Consider the following 15777-nt stretch of genomic DNA (forward strand, 5'->3'; position numbering starts at 1 on the left):
GAGGGGCGAGGGGGGGGCGGAGGTGAGGGAGGTGACGGGGGGGGGACAGGAGGGCCGGAAGCGAGGGGGGGAGGGTGGGAAGGGCGGAAGCGAGGGGGAGGGGCAAAGTGAGGGGAGGGGGCAGGGGGGAGGGTCCAAAGTGAGAACGAAGGAGGGGCCGGATGTGGAGGGGGGGCCGGATGTGGGGGAGGGGCGGATGTGGAGGGGGTGAAGTGATGGGGAGGGGCTGGAAGTGAGGGGGGGCAGAAAGGTGGCGTCCTAGCCAGGTGCTGTCCCTGTCTCTCATCTCTCTGCGTCATTTCCCAACTGCTCGGGACGTCTCCTGGGCTCCCGGGCGCTCCAACAGAGGTCTGACTCCACCACTCCACCACCACCCTCCTCCTCCTTCCCTCTCTCTCTGCGCTGTCTCCCACGCAGCCGCTGCCGTCTTTGTCTCCCCTTGCTGCTGTGGCCCAGGCCCTGAGATCTGTGTCAGTGTGTGTCTGTGTGTGTGTGTTTGTGTCTGTGTGTGTGTCTGTGTCTGTCTGTGTGTCTGTGTGCGTCTGTGTGTGTCTGTCTGTGTGTGTCTGTGTGTGTGTCTGTGTGTGTTTGTGTCAGTGTGTGTGTCTGTGTGTGTGTCTGTGTGTGTCTGTGTGTGTGTGTCTGTGTCTGTCTGTGTGTGTGTCTGTGTGTGTTTGTGTCAGTGTGTGTGTCTGTGTGTGTGTCTGTGTGTGTGTGTCTGTGTGTGGGGAGCGATAGTGTAGCGGTTAGCGCGCTGCGCTATGAACCTGGCGACCCAGGTTCGATTCCCGCTCACGGCCAACACCAGTGACGATTATCTGAACCGGTCCCGGGCCTCCCCTAGGTCGACTCAGCCTCAAATGAGTACCTGGTGCGGTGTGTAAACATCGCCACTAGGGAGACAAAGGCGGTCGGGCGTGGTGCCGGCCACCCACCCCCTCGTGTACCGTTCCGGCCTTCATAGGTGCTCGCTAACAGCACTTGCCCCTACAGTCTGTTAAGGCTATATGGGGGATCTTTTGTCTTTGTCTTTTTGTGTCTGTGTGTGTCTGTCTGTGTGTGTCTGTGTGTCTGTGTGTGTGTGTGTCTGTGTCTGTCTGTGTGCCTGTGTGCGTCTGTGTGTGTGTGTTTGTGTCAGTGTGTGTGTCTGTGTGTGTGTGTCTGTGTGTGTGTGTCTGTGTGTGTATCTGTGTGTGTCTGTGTGTGTATCTGTGTGTGTGTGTGTGTCTGTGTGTGTGTGTCTGTGTGTGTGTGTCTGTGTGTGTATCTGTGTGTGTGTGTCTGTGTGTGTGTGTCTGTGTGTGTGTCTGTGTGTGTGTGTCTGTGTGTGTATCTGTGTGTGTGTGTCTGTGTGTGTGTCTGTCTGTGTCTGTGTGCGTCTGTGTGCGTCTGTCTGTGTGTGTCTGTGTGTGTCTGTGTGTGTGTGTCTGTGTGTGTTTGTGTCAGTGTGTGTGTCTGTGTGTGTCTGTGTGTGTGTCTGTGTGTGTGTCTGTCTGTGTGTGTGTCTGTGTGTGTGTCTGTGTGTGTGTGTCTGTGTGTGTGTCTGTGTTTGTGTCAGTGTGTGTGTCTGTGTGTGTGTGTCTGTGTGTGTCTGTGTCTGTCTGTGTGTTTATGTGTGTCTGTGTGTGTGTCTGTGTGTGTGTCTGTGTGTGTCTGTTTCTGTGTGTGTGTGTCTGTGTGTGTGTGTCTGTGTGTGTCTGTGTGTGTGTCTGTGTGTGTGTCTGTGTGTGTCTGTGTTTGTCAGTGTGTGTGTCTGTGTGTGTGTCTGTGTGTGTTTGTGTCAGTGTGTGTGTCTGTGTGTGTCTGTGTGTGTGTCTGTGTGTGTCTGTGTGTGTGTGTCTGTGTCTGTCTGTGTGTGTGTCTGTATGTCTGTGTGTGTGTGTGTCTGTGTGTGTGTGTCTGTGTGTGTGTGTCTGTGTGTGGGGAGCGATAGTGTAGCGGTTAGCGCGCTGCGCTATGAACCTGGCGACCCAGGTTCGATTCCCGCTCACGGCCAACACCAGTGACGATTATCTGAACCGGTCCCGGGCCTCCCCTAGGTCGACTCAGCCTCAAATGAGTACCTGGTGCGGTGTGTAAACATCGCCACTAGGGAGACAAAGGCGGTCGGGCGTGGTGCCGGCCACCCACCCCCTCGTGTACCGTTCCGGCCTTCATAGGTGCTCGCTAACAGCACTTGCCCCTACAGTCTGTTAAGGCTATATGGGGGATCTTTTGTCTTTGTCTTTTTGTGTCTGTGTGTGTCTGTCTGTGTGTGTCTGTGTGTGTGTCTGTGTGTGTGTGTCTGTGTGTGTCTGTGTGTGTCTGTGTGTGTGTCTGTGTCTGTCTGTGTGTCTGTGTGCGTCTGTGTGTGTGTGTTTGTGTCAGTGTGTGTGTCTGTGTGTGTGTGTCTGTGTGTGTATCTGTGTGTGTGTGTGTCTGTGTGTGTATCTGTGTGTGTGTCTGTGTGTGTGTGTCTGTGTGTGTATCTGTGTGTGTGTGTGTGTCTGTGTGTGTGTGTGTCTGTGTGTGTGTCTGTGTGTGTGTCTGTGTGTGTATCTGTGTGTGTGTGTGTGTCTGTGTGTGTGTCTGTGTCTGTCTGTGTGTCTGTGTGCGTCTGTGTGCGTCTGTCTGTGTGTGTCTGTGTGTGTCTGTGTGTGTGTGTGTCTGTGTGTGTTTGTGTCAGTGTGTGTGTCTGTGTGTGTCTGTGTGTGTGTCTGTGTGTGTGTCTGTGTCTGTCTGTGTGTGTGTCTGTGTGTGTGTCTGTGTGTGTGTGTCTGTGTGTGTGTCTGTGTTTGTGTCAGTGTGTGTGTCTGTGTGTGTGTCTGTGTGTGTGTCTGTGTCTTTCTGTGTGTGTGTGTCTGTGTGTGTGTCTGTGTGTGTGTCTGTGTGTGTGTCTGTGTGTGTCTGTGTTTGTCAGTGTGTGTGTCTGTGTGTGTGTGTCTGTGTGTGTATGTGTGTCTGTGTGTGTCTGTGTGTGTGTGTCTGTGTGTGTCTGTGTGTGTGTCTGTGTGTGTGTCTGTGTGTGTGTCTGTGTCTTTCTGTGTGTGTGTGTCTGTGTGTGTGTCTGTGTGTGTGTCTGTGTGTGTGTCTGTGTGTGTCTGTGTTTGTCAGTGTGTGTGTCTGTGTGTGTGTGTCTGTGTGTGTATGTGTGTCTGTGTGTGTCTGTGTGTGTGTGTCTGTGTGTGTCTGTGTGTGTGTCTGTGTGTGTGTCCGGTGGACCGGTTCTGGCTCCTGCCACCATGAGGGGTGGACAGTCCTCTACTCTGGGCAGCAGACTGCCAAACAACAGGGTGTGGCTCTTCTTTTGAACAAAAGAATGAAGGGGGCGTGGGAGCGTGGCGGTGAGGTGTGGGAAGCTGTAAGCGCCAGGCTACTTTGGGCTCGCCTTCCCATCAACCGGAGGCAAGGAATGGTGGTCGTGGTTACTTATGCCCCCACCGAAGATGAACATCCGTGGAGGGATGCAGGCAAAGCCGATGAGTCAGATGCCTTCGATGACCTCCTGTCACAGGTGCTGGCTAAAGTGGCCCCTCGGGATAGAGTCATCATGTTGGGTGACTTCAATGCCCGAGTTGGTCATGATGCTGGCACCTGGTCTGGAGTGATTGGAGGGCATGGGCCAGATCAGCTCAATAACAACGGTAGGAGGCTGCTAGATTTTTGTGTAGCCCATGGGCTTGTAATTACCAACACGCTGTCCCGGCATCGGCGCATCCACACAACATCATTGATGCATGCCGGGTCCAAGGAAGAACATCTGCTGGACTACATAGTGACGGACCAGCGGATGCGAGCCCATGTCCTTGACACCAGGACCTACCGTGGAGCTGATCTGCCCTCTGACCATCGACTTGTCATCTGTAAGATGCGCCTGCCATTCTTCCACTCCGGTGGTGGGTGTACAACCAGGACCCCATTCCAACCTAAAGTGGCCTGGTCTCAGTTATCTGATGAAAGTTGCAAGCGAGAATTTCATCATCGCTTGCGGCTGGGATTGGCATCGTCCCCGACTCCTCCTGATGTCGAGGGTAAATGGGCGAGGTTTAGGACTGTGACTCATGCAGCTGCAATAGCTGCTTTGGGTACGCGGTCCAGACCTCCCCAGAGACCCTGGCTGACAGAGGAGGTGTTCAGGATGGTTGAGAAAAAGCGACAGGCCCACTGTCATCGGCTACAGAATCCCACGTCAGAGAATGAGGAGGCTTACCGCAGCCTTCGCTCGGAGGTTCGGAGGGCCGTGAGGCGCTGCAAGAATGGGTGGTGGTCGCGGGTTGCTGAGGAGATAGAGTCTGCCTGAGTGGGCCGTGATCACAAATCTCTATTTGACTCCATCAAAAAGTAACTTGCAGTGCCACACCTATTACAATCAGGGGAAAAAACGGTGATCCAATCTCCGACCCCCAGGAACAGGTTTGCAGATTTGCTGAGCATTTCTGTGAGGTCCTGGGGGAGGGAAAATCCCTCAGCCAGGAAAACATTGTGGCACAAAGTGAGGATGACCCTGCTGAGGCTGCGGTGCCTCAAATATTGGAAGAAGTCACCCCCTGTGAGTGGCTGGCTGAGGTGCCAACTGTTGAGGAAGTACTGAAGGCGATCCCGAGTCTGAGACCAGGAAAGGCAGCGGGCAGAGATGATCTCCCAAGTGAAATGCTGAGGGAGGGTGGCGTTTGTGCACAGACTGCCCTATATGACATCATAACAACAGTCTGGACCACTGGACGGGTTCCGCAGGATTGGAAGGATGCCCTGGTGGTCCCCCTTTTTAAGAAGGGGGACCGCACAGACTGTAACAACTACAGGGGCATTTCACTCCTCAGTGTGCCGGGAAAGGTCCTGGCAAGGATTATTCAGCATCGCCTTGCCAGGCACGCTGAGGAGAGGCTTGCGGAGCCCCAATGCGGTTTCAGGAAAGGGCGGTCCTGCACAGATGCCATATTTTCTGTCCGTCTGCTACAGCAGAGGTGTATGGAATTCCAACAAGACCTACATCTCTGCTTTATTGACCTGGTCAAGGCATATTATACCATCAATAGGCCAGGGCTCTGGGTTGTTCTTCGTGCTTTTGGAGTACCTGACCCTCTGCTCACGATCATTAAGGACCTTCATGATGGTGAGCGGGCCCGGGTAAAACTACGTGGTCGGGAGTCAGAGCCATTCCCTGTACACCTTGGGGTGCGACAGGGATGTCCTCTGGCTCCCACATTATTTAACATCTATTTTGACCACGTAGTTCGTGAAGCCTTCATTAGCTGTACCGGGGGAATCTCCATATGGTACAGATATAATGGGAAGCTGATCGATGCCCGGGTGCGGTCAAGGGATGGCTCCCTATTGCTCAACCACGTTATGTATGCTGATGATTTGGTAATAGCTGCTCATTCAGAGGAGGAGTTGGAGACGCTGCTGCTGAGACTGGAGCGTGCCACTAAGAGGTGGGGCCTTACCATCAGCCCCACCAAAACTAAGCACCTGGCTGGGTATTTTGTACCATCGGACACTACACCCCCACAACTCCCAACTCGGTGATGGGGCAGTTGTGGAGAGAGTGGAGAGTTTTCCATACCTGGGTAGTGTGCTTATGACTGGCTCCAGTTTAACAGCAGAGGTCTCACTCCGAATCAGTCGAGCGGCAATATCTTTTCATCGGTTGCGTAACGCTGTGTGGAAGCTACCTGGTCTGTGGCTCCGCACTAAGCTTCAGGTATTCTCGGCCAAGATCATTGCCTCCCTTCTCTACGCTTGCGATACGTGGACCCCCCTAATGGAACATCTTCGCCGGTTAGAAACATTTAGGCTGGCCTGCCTACGATCCATCCTGGGTTTAGCCAGACTGGATTGTGTGAGGAGCTCACAAATCCTTGAAAGATCTGGGCAGGGTCCCATCGGTGAGCTCCTCCGGCGGGGCAGGCTGCGATGGCTGGGTCATGTAGCCCGCATGCCCAGCCACCGCATGCCGAAACAGCTTTTGTTCGGCCGAATTGAGGGGGCTAAGCGGGCGCGGCACGGGCTAGAGAAGAGATGGAGTGATGTGGTACAGGAGGATGTGGAGCTGAGTGGACTTGCCGATGACTGGTACCAGCGGTGTCAAGATCGGCCTCTGTGGAGGAGGCTCGTGAAGCACGCTACTGGGCAGTTGGAGGCAGTCGCCCTCCAACAACAACGGAGGGCGGAGGAGCGATGCTCACAACAACGAGCGGAGCGCTGGGTGGGTAAAGCACAGCAGGTTGGCACAGTAGGGGGCACAGGTGGTGCATCAGCCAGTCATCTCAGTCAGTCGACCCGTGGCACCTGGGTCTGCCCCGTGACCTCCTGCCAGCGGGCGTTCGACACTTCACGTGGCCTCAGGGTGCACATAGCCTGGCACAAGCGTCGTGGTGACGTCACCGCCACTTAGTGGCGAATGGCGGTTGTTGTTGTGTGCGAGCGGACGCCTAAACAGCTAGAGAAGAGATGGAGTACACAGCAGGTGTCAGGTTCAGGATCGAATCCACGACCTCCTGTATACCAGGCGAGGGAGTCAACATTTTATTGATTGGCTGTGTCGGGTGGAGGAGGGCCCAAAGGCACACACACGTGCGTGCACAAGAGATCTTGACCCCAAAAAAATTACGAATCGTCTTCTCGGGCGGCATCTTTGCTCCCTTATACACTGCAATCGATGAGGCTATCCAGGAGGGCACGTGACGGATGCGCGTTTGTTTTTTCTCGAGCGCCACTGAGAACTCGTCTCTCGGCAGCACGCGAGGAACCAACGCAACTGCCGTGGCCTTCTTAGGAAATGCGTCCTCATGGACATGACCTCCGAACAAGTGACCGATTGACATTTTACAACGAGAAGATGAACGCTGTTCGAACGTTGCAGAGGGCAGTAGTGATAATAACGATGTGATTCAGTTCACCAGGGGGGGGGGTGGGGGGGGGAAATTCCTCGCCGAGTCTCAAGGCTCTTATTCAAGAAGGGGTTTGTGAGATTTTTGCACACAGAGTTGTAATAAGTTTTTTTCTTTTCTGGAAGATTTGCTGTTTTATCACAGGATGTTTCTGTTACGCGTCGTCGCTTTAAGATGTTTCTCTGTTCATATTTTGTTTGTTGCGGTTGCACCCGAACTCAAGAGCTGCATGGCTCACAGGGATATACACCTAATACATGAAACTTGAGTGGACTTGCCGATGGCCGCTACCAGCGCTGTAGATGTAGATGCCACTGGTTCTTCACGTTCTGCAGATGCAGATGCCATTGGTTCTTCACGTCCTGTAGACGTAGATGCCACTGGTTCTTCACATTCTGTAGATGTAGATGCCACTGGTTCTTCACGTTCTGTCGATGTAGATGCCACTGGTTCTTCACTTTCTGTAGATGTAGATGCCACTGGTTCTTCACGTTCTGCAGATGTAGATGCCATTGGTTCTTCACGTTCTGTCGATGTAGATGCCACTGGTTCTTCACGTTCTGTCGATGTAGATGCCACTGGTTCTTCACGTTCTGCAGATGCAGATGCCATTGGTTCTTCACGTTCTGTAGACGTAGATGCCACTGTTTTTCACGTTCTGCAGATGTAGATGCCACTGATTCTTCACGTTTTGTCGATGTAGATGCCACTGGTTCTTCACTTTCTGTAGATGTAGATGCCACTGGTTCTTCACGTTCTGCAGATGTAGATGCCACTGGTTCTTCACGTTCTGTCGATGTAGATGCCACTGGTTCTTCACGTTCTGCAGATGCAGATGCCATTGGTTCTTCACGTTCTGTAGACGTAGATGCCACTGTTTTTCACGTTCTGCAGATGTAGATGCCACTGATTCTTCACGTTTTGTCGATGTAGATGCCACTGGTTCTTCACTTTCTGTAGATGTAGATGCCACTGATTCTTCACGTTCTGCAGATGTAGATGCCACTGGTTCTTCACGTTCTGCAGATGTAGATGCCACTGGTTCTTCACGTTCTGCCGATGTAGATGCCACCACTGCCATTTATTGTGCGTGGAGGTTGAACTAACGACTCTCGTTCCAAACGGGCAACTGGACAAATGGGACAGGTTTTTTTATTATCTCTAAAAGTCCTGAAGTTGGATGTTTGTAAGTAGAGTAGTGCGTGTACAAACTCGGGTGAACGTTTCCCCGCAGCGGCGTTACTGAATGTGACCGGCAACCACGATGAGCTGGGGCTACCTCACGCAGCTGCTGGAGGAGGTTCATCGGCACTCCACCTTCCTGAGCAAGCTGTGGATCACCACCTTCGTCATCTTTCGCATTGTTCTCACGACGGTCGCCGGCGAGTCCATCTACTACGACGAGCAGGGCAGCTTCTCGTGCAACACGGTGCAGCCCGGCTGCGTGAACGTCTGCTACGACAGCTTCGCCCCGCTCTCCCACGTCCGCTTCTGGGTGTTCCAGATCATCGCGGTCGCCACGCCCACCATCCTGTACCTCGGCTTCGCAGTGCATCGCATCACCAGGTACCGAGGTTCTCGGATGGAGTTTTCACAGTGGGGGGGGGGGGGGGGGGGGGGGGGGCTACGGTGGAAATTTGAATGGCTGCCCGCAGTTGGAAATGTTTTAATTTATTTTTTAATTAGGTTGCGCCGTCGATTTGGTCACGATTTTGAACGGTGAAAGCGCCGGCAAGGTTTCCCCTTGACTTAGGAACGGAGTTCCGTTCCCGAGCCCCCCGTCGGTACGTCCGAACGGCTAGTTCAGTTCAGGAGGGCGAATGTGCGCTGTGTTTAAACACGCACACGGTCAGCGTCGTAAAATATGCTGCGATTCAACAGCAAAAAGGGAAGCATTGTTAAACTCTTCAACAATAAGAAATATAATACATTTGCATGCGATATCATAATTGCATATGTATAAAAGGCAAAGTTGTGATTATGTGTGTCTGTTCAAAATGTTTAGCGTACTTCCCGACATGCAACAAACTTAAAATTTGCCATGTGGGTACTTTCCATACTGTACACCATGCAAACATAAAAACACACTTTTATTTTTTTTGGGGGGGGGGTGGGGAAATGACGATGAAGTGTGGCAAGAATCGATATCTGGTGAGCTTTGTGGTATCGATTAAACAGGAATAGGCTGATTCTAAAGAAATCTACAACCTTCGATTCCTTTGCGCGATCTAAAGAATCGAATCTTGGCGCGCGAGCGTACGTTTTTTTACGCCGCGCGTTGGGTTTTATTTTAGTTTTTACGAATGAGGCAATGATCAAAGTTTTTTTTTTTCCACTTGTATATGTTATGTTTTTAAGTTTTGAGAAGTGTTTCAATATATGTTTTCCCCCGGGCAACGCCGGGTGCTTCCCGCTTAGTAGTAAATAAAGCGTCAAATTTTAAAGGAAGGTAAATATTTTCACTTACCTCGAGTCCCGACGGTGGCTCGCTCGTAGCGAGGGGTGAAACTTCGACGCCGCCGCCGCTCTCTGTCGTGGTAGGATCGAGTACAAGCGAGACGAACAAACCAAGCGAGCCAAGCGAACCGGCGGCCCCGACCGCGTGATTGAATGCACGGAGAAAGTGGAGGAGGTGGAAGAGGAGGTGGAGGAGGAGGGTGAAGAAGACGGCGAGGGGAAGCAGCACAACGAGCGGTGGAGGATCAAGACGGACGGCCTGATGGTGGCCTACACCCTCCAGCTGCTGGCCCGCACACTGGCCGAGGTTGGCTTCCTGGTGGGGCAGTACCTGATGTATGGCTTGGAGGTGGCCCCGCGCTTCGAGTGCGTCCGTCACCCCTGCCCGCACCGGGTCGACTGCTTTGTGTCGCGCCCCACGGAGAAGACCGTCTTCCTTCTGGTCATGTACGCGGTCGCCGGTCTCAGCCTCCTGCTCGAACTGTCCGAGATTGCCTACCTGGGGCTGGGCACCATCCACGACTCGCTGAGCGGGTGGCGCCCGCGCCGGCTACGGAGCAGGTGGGGGGCCTCGACGGCGTGGTTGGCCACGGTCGGCTATGCGGGGGGAGGGGTGGGGGGCGGAAAAAGTTCGGCGCGCGGACGGAGGTTGTCAGCTTCGGCGTTGGATCGCGAGAAACGAAAGCGTCGTCTCGTCAAAGCCGCCAACTTGTAGTAGCGGCGTTGCGTCACGGAAACGAAACGTGCCGGGTCGCTACCGGCTCGACACTCGCCGGCTGCGCGTCAGAGAGTGACCCCCAACTACGCCTACAATTCGAGTTTCCGTGACGTTTCGCCGATGATGACAACAGCAAAAAAACATCATGGGACCTCCCTTGCCAGTAACAAAATATAAGAATTTGTTTTACCCTTTTTTAGCAGTAAAACAGCTGTGTGAACGTGATAACACCAAACGTAAACCTCTTGCAAGGAATCATCTCACTGCATTGGCCACACACACGGTACTTGTAATGAACATGCAAACAGAAACACGCTCTGGTAGTCTATGATGATGCATTGTCTTTGAAACTGATTGTTCCACACCAGAGACAGCTTTCTTTAGAGCCTCGTGTATCTCACCCCGAGCTGTCAATGTCTTCGTAGTGGCATTGTCCTCTCATCTAACACTGTTTGAGACTAGGCTCTAAACAAAGCTGTCTCTTATTTTTGGTTCTTTCGCTAAAGTCACGTGGAAGGGAAATAATATTGGTTCCGTCAGCTCCCCAACCGCTATATATATAGATGATGTGTGTAGTTTATAGTGTAGTGTATAGTGTAGTGTATGTGTTGATAGCTATGTATATAGATGTTGTGTGTAGTTTATAGTGTAGTGTATAGTGTAGTGTATGTGTTGATAGCTATGTATATAGATGTTGTGTATAGTTTATAGTGTAGTGTATGTGTTGATATCTATGTATATAGATGTTGTGTATAGTTTATAGTGTAGTGTATGTGTTGATAGCTATGTATATAGATGTGTGTAGTTTATAGTGTAGTGTATAATGTAGTGTATGTGTTGATAGCTATGTATATAGATGTGTATAGTTTATAGTGTAGTGTATAGTGTAGTGTATGTGTTGATAGCTATGTATATAGATGTTGTGTGTAGTGTATAGTGTAGTGTATGTGTTGATAGCTATGTATATATGTTGTGTGTAGTTTATAGTGTAGTGTATAGTGTAGTGTATGTGTTGATAGCTATGTATATAGATGTTGTGTGTAGTGTATAGTGTAGTGTATAATGTAGTGTATGTGTTGATAGCTATGCATATATGTTGTGTGTAGTTTATAGTGTAGTGTATGTGTTGATAGCTATGTATATAGATGTTGTGTGTGTAGTGTATAGTGTAGTGTATGTGTTGACAGCTATGTATATAGATGTTGTGTGTATAGTGTAGTGTATAGTGTAGTGTATGTTTGATAGCTATGTATATAGATGTTGTGTGTGTAGTGTATAGCTACCATTCGGTTGTGGGGGCCTCCTCTGACGGGAACCGCACTGGGTGACTTTCGTGAGCGCTCGCAACGTTCATACATTACGGTGTTAACTATTATTCATAATCAAGGTTTTTGGGTTTAGATTGCACTATCTACTGCACTATCTAATGCACTATACACTACACTATACACTGCACTATACACTACTATACACTACACTATACACTGCACTATACACTACACTATACACTGCACTATACACTATATACACTACACTATATACTACACTATCCACTACACTATACACTACACTATACACTACACTACTATACACTATACACTGCTATACACTACACTATACACTACACTACTATACACTATACACTACACTACTATACACTACACTACTATACACTACACTACTATACACTATACTATACACTACACTACTATACACTACACTATCCACTGCACCATACACTATACTATACACTACACTATACATGCAATATAACCCAAAAAAAACCCTCTATCATGGACAGTGTATATATATTTTTTTGTTAATGAAAATACTCTTCTTGAAATTTGACTCGTTTCTAGGGTGGCAGATGCCATCGAGCCGGAATCGACGGCGGGTCCCAGAGCGATGTCACCGTCAGAATTGTGGCAGCTCCTTGACGAGGTGCAGAAACTTCAGACGGAGCTGGGGGTGACGCCGAGACCCCACCAGGAGCCCCCCGAGCAAGACGCTGGCGACGCCTCCCGCAAGTCTTGGGTTTAGCGTGCTAGTATTACTCTCGGGCGTCGTTATCGCTCAATCGCTTTTCGCCATCCCACGTTCCATTTACTCGGCCCCCCCAACGCGCCGCCGCCGTTTGGATCGTCTCGACTTTGAAGGTCTTCGTGACATTCTTCCATCGAGATTCAATCGGAGGCGACCGTCTGCGCTTTTAAGATTCGAGCGGCAGAGCGCGGGCACCCCGCTAACCCGCTCGCGATGGCACGGGGGGTACGCCAGCACCCAGCCTCGTGGCTCGGGGGATTCGGCGCTGGGTTTGTAACCCAGAGCGTTGAGAGTTCAAATCTCCTTAGAACGCGTTTTGTGTGGCATTGTGGCTTTCGCATTCGGCCAACGTATAAATGCACGAGTCGGGGGGGGGGGGAATGTTTGCGTGAGTGTTTAATCAATATGGAGGTGTGTTTTGATTAAAGCAACCCAAATATTTTTGTTACTTTAGCTTACTTCTTAATTTGTGTGAGTTTCTGTTTTCGTTGTTTTGTTAAACTTCCTCGTTCATCGGTGGATAAGAGGGCCTGAGTTTAGCGGGCACGTCGTTATTATACCGTAACAGCCTGCTCCGATTTATATTTTGTCAAACCAAAAGGCGTTTAAGATGCTGGCTATGCGGTTTGTGAACAGCTGTGGCCAAATCTGAACGGCAGGTGACACAGTGTTGTATGTATTGTTTTTCAGAAAAATATTCAATAAAATTGGGAAATGTAAATTATTATTGTGTATTTCATGTTAATTGATGCTAATTGAGTACGTTTAATATGATCAATCGCACACACCCACTAAACACACGCACACTCCCACTAAACACAGACACGTAGGTAAAATAAAATAAATGAAAACGAAATTAAATCACGACGTTTTGGAGGCAACACAAGCTTCCGTCTTCAGATGGAAACCGTCAGCAAAATTGCTTTGATAGCAGGCTACAGTCTACATTAGTGGTTTATTATTTTATGATAGACAACAACAACCGCCATTGGTCACTAAGTGGTGGTGACGTCACCACGACGCTGTGCCAGGCTATGTGCACCTTGAGGCCAAGTGAAGTGTCGAACGCCCGCTGGCATGTCACGGGGCAGACCCAGGTGCCACTGGTCGACTGAGATGACTGAAATGACTGGCTGATGCACCATCTGTGCCCCCTACTGTGCCAACTTGCTGTGCTTTAGACAGACACACAGACAGACAGGACAGGCAGACAGACACAGACAAGAGGAACACAGAGACAGAGAAAGATAGACAGACAGAGAGACACAGGCAGAGAGAGACATAGAGGCAAACAGAGATACAGACGTACAGAGAGATGTTGAATCGAACACCCTTAACTCGCTCCATTGAAAGAGATTCCTCGATCTTTGCCCATCCCCGAAAGTCGTTCTAGTTTCTATTTATTTCATTGTGTGTGGTGTGTACGTGTAAGCAATGTGGGATATCGATGTACACGGATATGAACAATATCAGCAGACAAGACGTCTTTCATACTCTTTGGTTCTTTCAGTAAAGTCACGTAGGTAGAAAAAATAAAATAATAATAAAATAAATCACGATGTTTCGATCACAACACGAGCAGTCATCCTCAGGCGAAACATCCAGACATTGTTGCGGCAGAAGTCACGTGAGTTACAGAACGTGACAAAGGTGCTCCCCCCCCCCACCCCCGTGGCTCGCCCCGCTCAGCTGAGCATTGTTTTAATGCGGTGGGCTCACGTGAAATGTATTTCTGTAAAAGGAAGGTACTTTGAAAACCCACTGGCTTTACTCTTTTACAGTGAGGGAAAAAAGTATTTCATCCCCTGCTCATTTTGTACGTTTGCCCACTGACAAAGAAATGATCAGTATATGATTTTAATGGTAGGTTTATTTGAACAGTGAGAGACAGAATAACAACCACAAAATCTGGAAAAAGGCATGTCAAAAATTGTATAATTTGATTTGCATTTTAATGAGGGAAATAAGTATTTGACCCCTCTGCAAAACATGACTTAGTACTTGGTGGCAAAACCGTTGTTGGCAATTACAGAGGTCAGACGTTTATTGTAGTTGGCCACCAGGTTTGCACACATCTCAGGAGGGATTTTGTCCCACTCCTCTTTGCAGATCTCCAAGTCCTTAAGGTTTCGAGGCTGACGTTTGGCAACTCAATCTTCAGCTCCCTCCACAGATTTTCTATGGGATGAAGGTCTGGAGACTGGCTAGGCCACTCCAGAACCTTAATGTGCTTCTTCTTGAGCCACTCCTTTGTTGCCTTGGCCGTGTGTTTTGGGTCATTGTCATGCTGGAATACCCATCCACGACCCATTTTAAATGCCCTGGCTGAGGGAAGGAGGCTCTCACCCAAGATTTGACGGTACATGGCCCCGTCCATCGTCCCTTTGATGTGGTGAAGTTGTCCTGTCCCCTTAGCAGAAAAACACCCCCAAAGCATAATGTTTCCACCTCCATGTTTGACGGTGGGGATGGTGTTCTTCTTGGGGTCATAGCATTCCTCCTGCTCCAGACACGGCGAGTTGAGTTGATGCCAAAGAGCTCCATTTTGGTCTCATCTGACCACAACACTTTCACCCAGTTGTCCTCTGAATCATTGAGATGTTCATTGGCAAACTTCAGACGGGCATGTATATGTGCTTTCTTGAGCAGGGGGACCTTGCAGGCGCTGCAGGATTTCAGTCCTTCACGGCATAGTGTGTTACCAATTGTTTTCTTGGTGAATATGGTCCCAGCTGCTTTGAGATCATTGACAAGATCCTCCCGTGTAGTTCTCGGCTAATGATCATTGCAACTCCACGAGGTGAGATCTTGCATGGAGCCCCAGGCCGAGGGAGATTGACAGTTCTTTTGTGTTTCTTCCATTTGCGAATAATCGCACCAACTGTTGTCACCTTCTCACCAAGCTGCTTGGCAATGGTCTTGTAGCCCATTCCAGCCTTGTGTAGGTCTACAATCTTGTCCCTGACATCCTTGGAGAGCTCTTTGGTCTTGGCTATGGTGGAGAGTTTGGAATCTGATTGATTTCTTCTGTGGAAAGATGTCTTTTATGTCTACAGGTAACAAGCTGAGATTAGGAGCACCCCCTTTAAGAGTGTGCTCCTAATCTCAGCTCGTTACCTGTATAAAAGACACCTGGGAGCCAGAAATCTTTCTGATTGAGAGGGGGTCAAATACTTATTTCCCTCATTAAAATGCAAATCAATTTATAACATTTTTGACGTGTTTTTCTGGATTTTGTTGTTGTTATTCTGTCTCTCACTGTTCAAATAAACCTACCATTAAAATTATAGACTGATCATTTATTTGTCAGTGGGCAAACGTACAAAATCAGCAGGGGATCAAATTCTTTTTTCCCTCACTGTATATAAGTGTTGTGTCCTTAACTAACCACACGGAGACATCTGGTTGAGGCAACGCAATTATTATAACTCTTTAGAACTCGGCTCTACACACTACTGAAACACGAAGGGGTACGTCCCCTTCCACCCGATCGCCTACGGGAGTGACAGCCTCCCTTCTATCGCAGCCTGCACAATCCGGGCTCTGCTACCCACGGGTCCCTTAGCCCGGCGTTAAGGGAAGACTGGACGACCCGTCCTAGCCAGGGTACGGGAGCTCACCTCTGGTCTGCTACAACCCGGCTCTGGCTAGAGCCTGGGGAGGGTCCCAGGGTGTCCGAGCCACCTC

General features: G+C 50.0%; 1 protein-coding gene across 1 annotated transcript; it reads left to right on the forward strand.

Annotated features, from left to right (window-relative positions):
* The first annotated feature begins 241 nt into the window (after positions 1–241).
* LOC142916514 (gap junction gamma-1 protein-like) lies at positions 242–12814 on the forward strand. The gene is made up of 4 exons (XM_076061651.1): positions 242–348; positions 8107–8438; positions 9414–9890; positions 11907–12814. The coding sequence occupies exons 2-4, from the start codon at positions 8137–8139 to the stop codon at positions 12085–12087; spliced, it is 960 nt and encodes a 319-aa protein (XP_075917766.1). The 5' UTR covers positions 242–348; positions 8107–8136; the 3' UTR covers positions 12088–12814.
* The last annotated feature ends 2963 nt before the right edge of the window (positions 12815–15777 follow it).

The sequence above is a fragment of the Petromyzon marinus genome, unplaced genomic scaffold (genome assembly GCF_048934315.1).
Source record: "Petromyzon marinus isolate PM22_M1 ecotype Great Lakes invasive population unplaced genomic scaffold, UKy_Petmar_22M1.pri1.0 PM_G_Scaffold_39, whole genome shotgun sequence".
In the NCBI taxonomy this organism is placed as follows: domain Eukaryota; kingdom Metazoa; phylum Chordata; class Hyperoartia; order Petromyzontiformes; family Petromyzontidae; genus Petromyzon; species Petromyzon marinus.

Coding starts and splice junctions, on each gene's coding strand:
- LOC142916514 (XM_076061651.1), top strand. CDS start 8,137: ATGAGCTGGGGCTACCTCACGCAGCTGCTGGAGGAGGTTCATCGGCAC. Junction 8,439..9,413: donor GCAGTGCATCGCATCACCAG/GTACCGAGGTTC, acceptor CTGTCGTGGTAG/GATCGAGTACAAGCGAGACG. Junction 9,891..11,906: donor CCGCGCCGGCTACGGAGCAG/GTGGGGGGCCTC, acceptor ACTCGTTTCTAG/GGTGGCAGATGCCATCGAGC.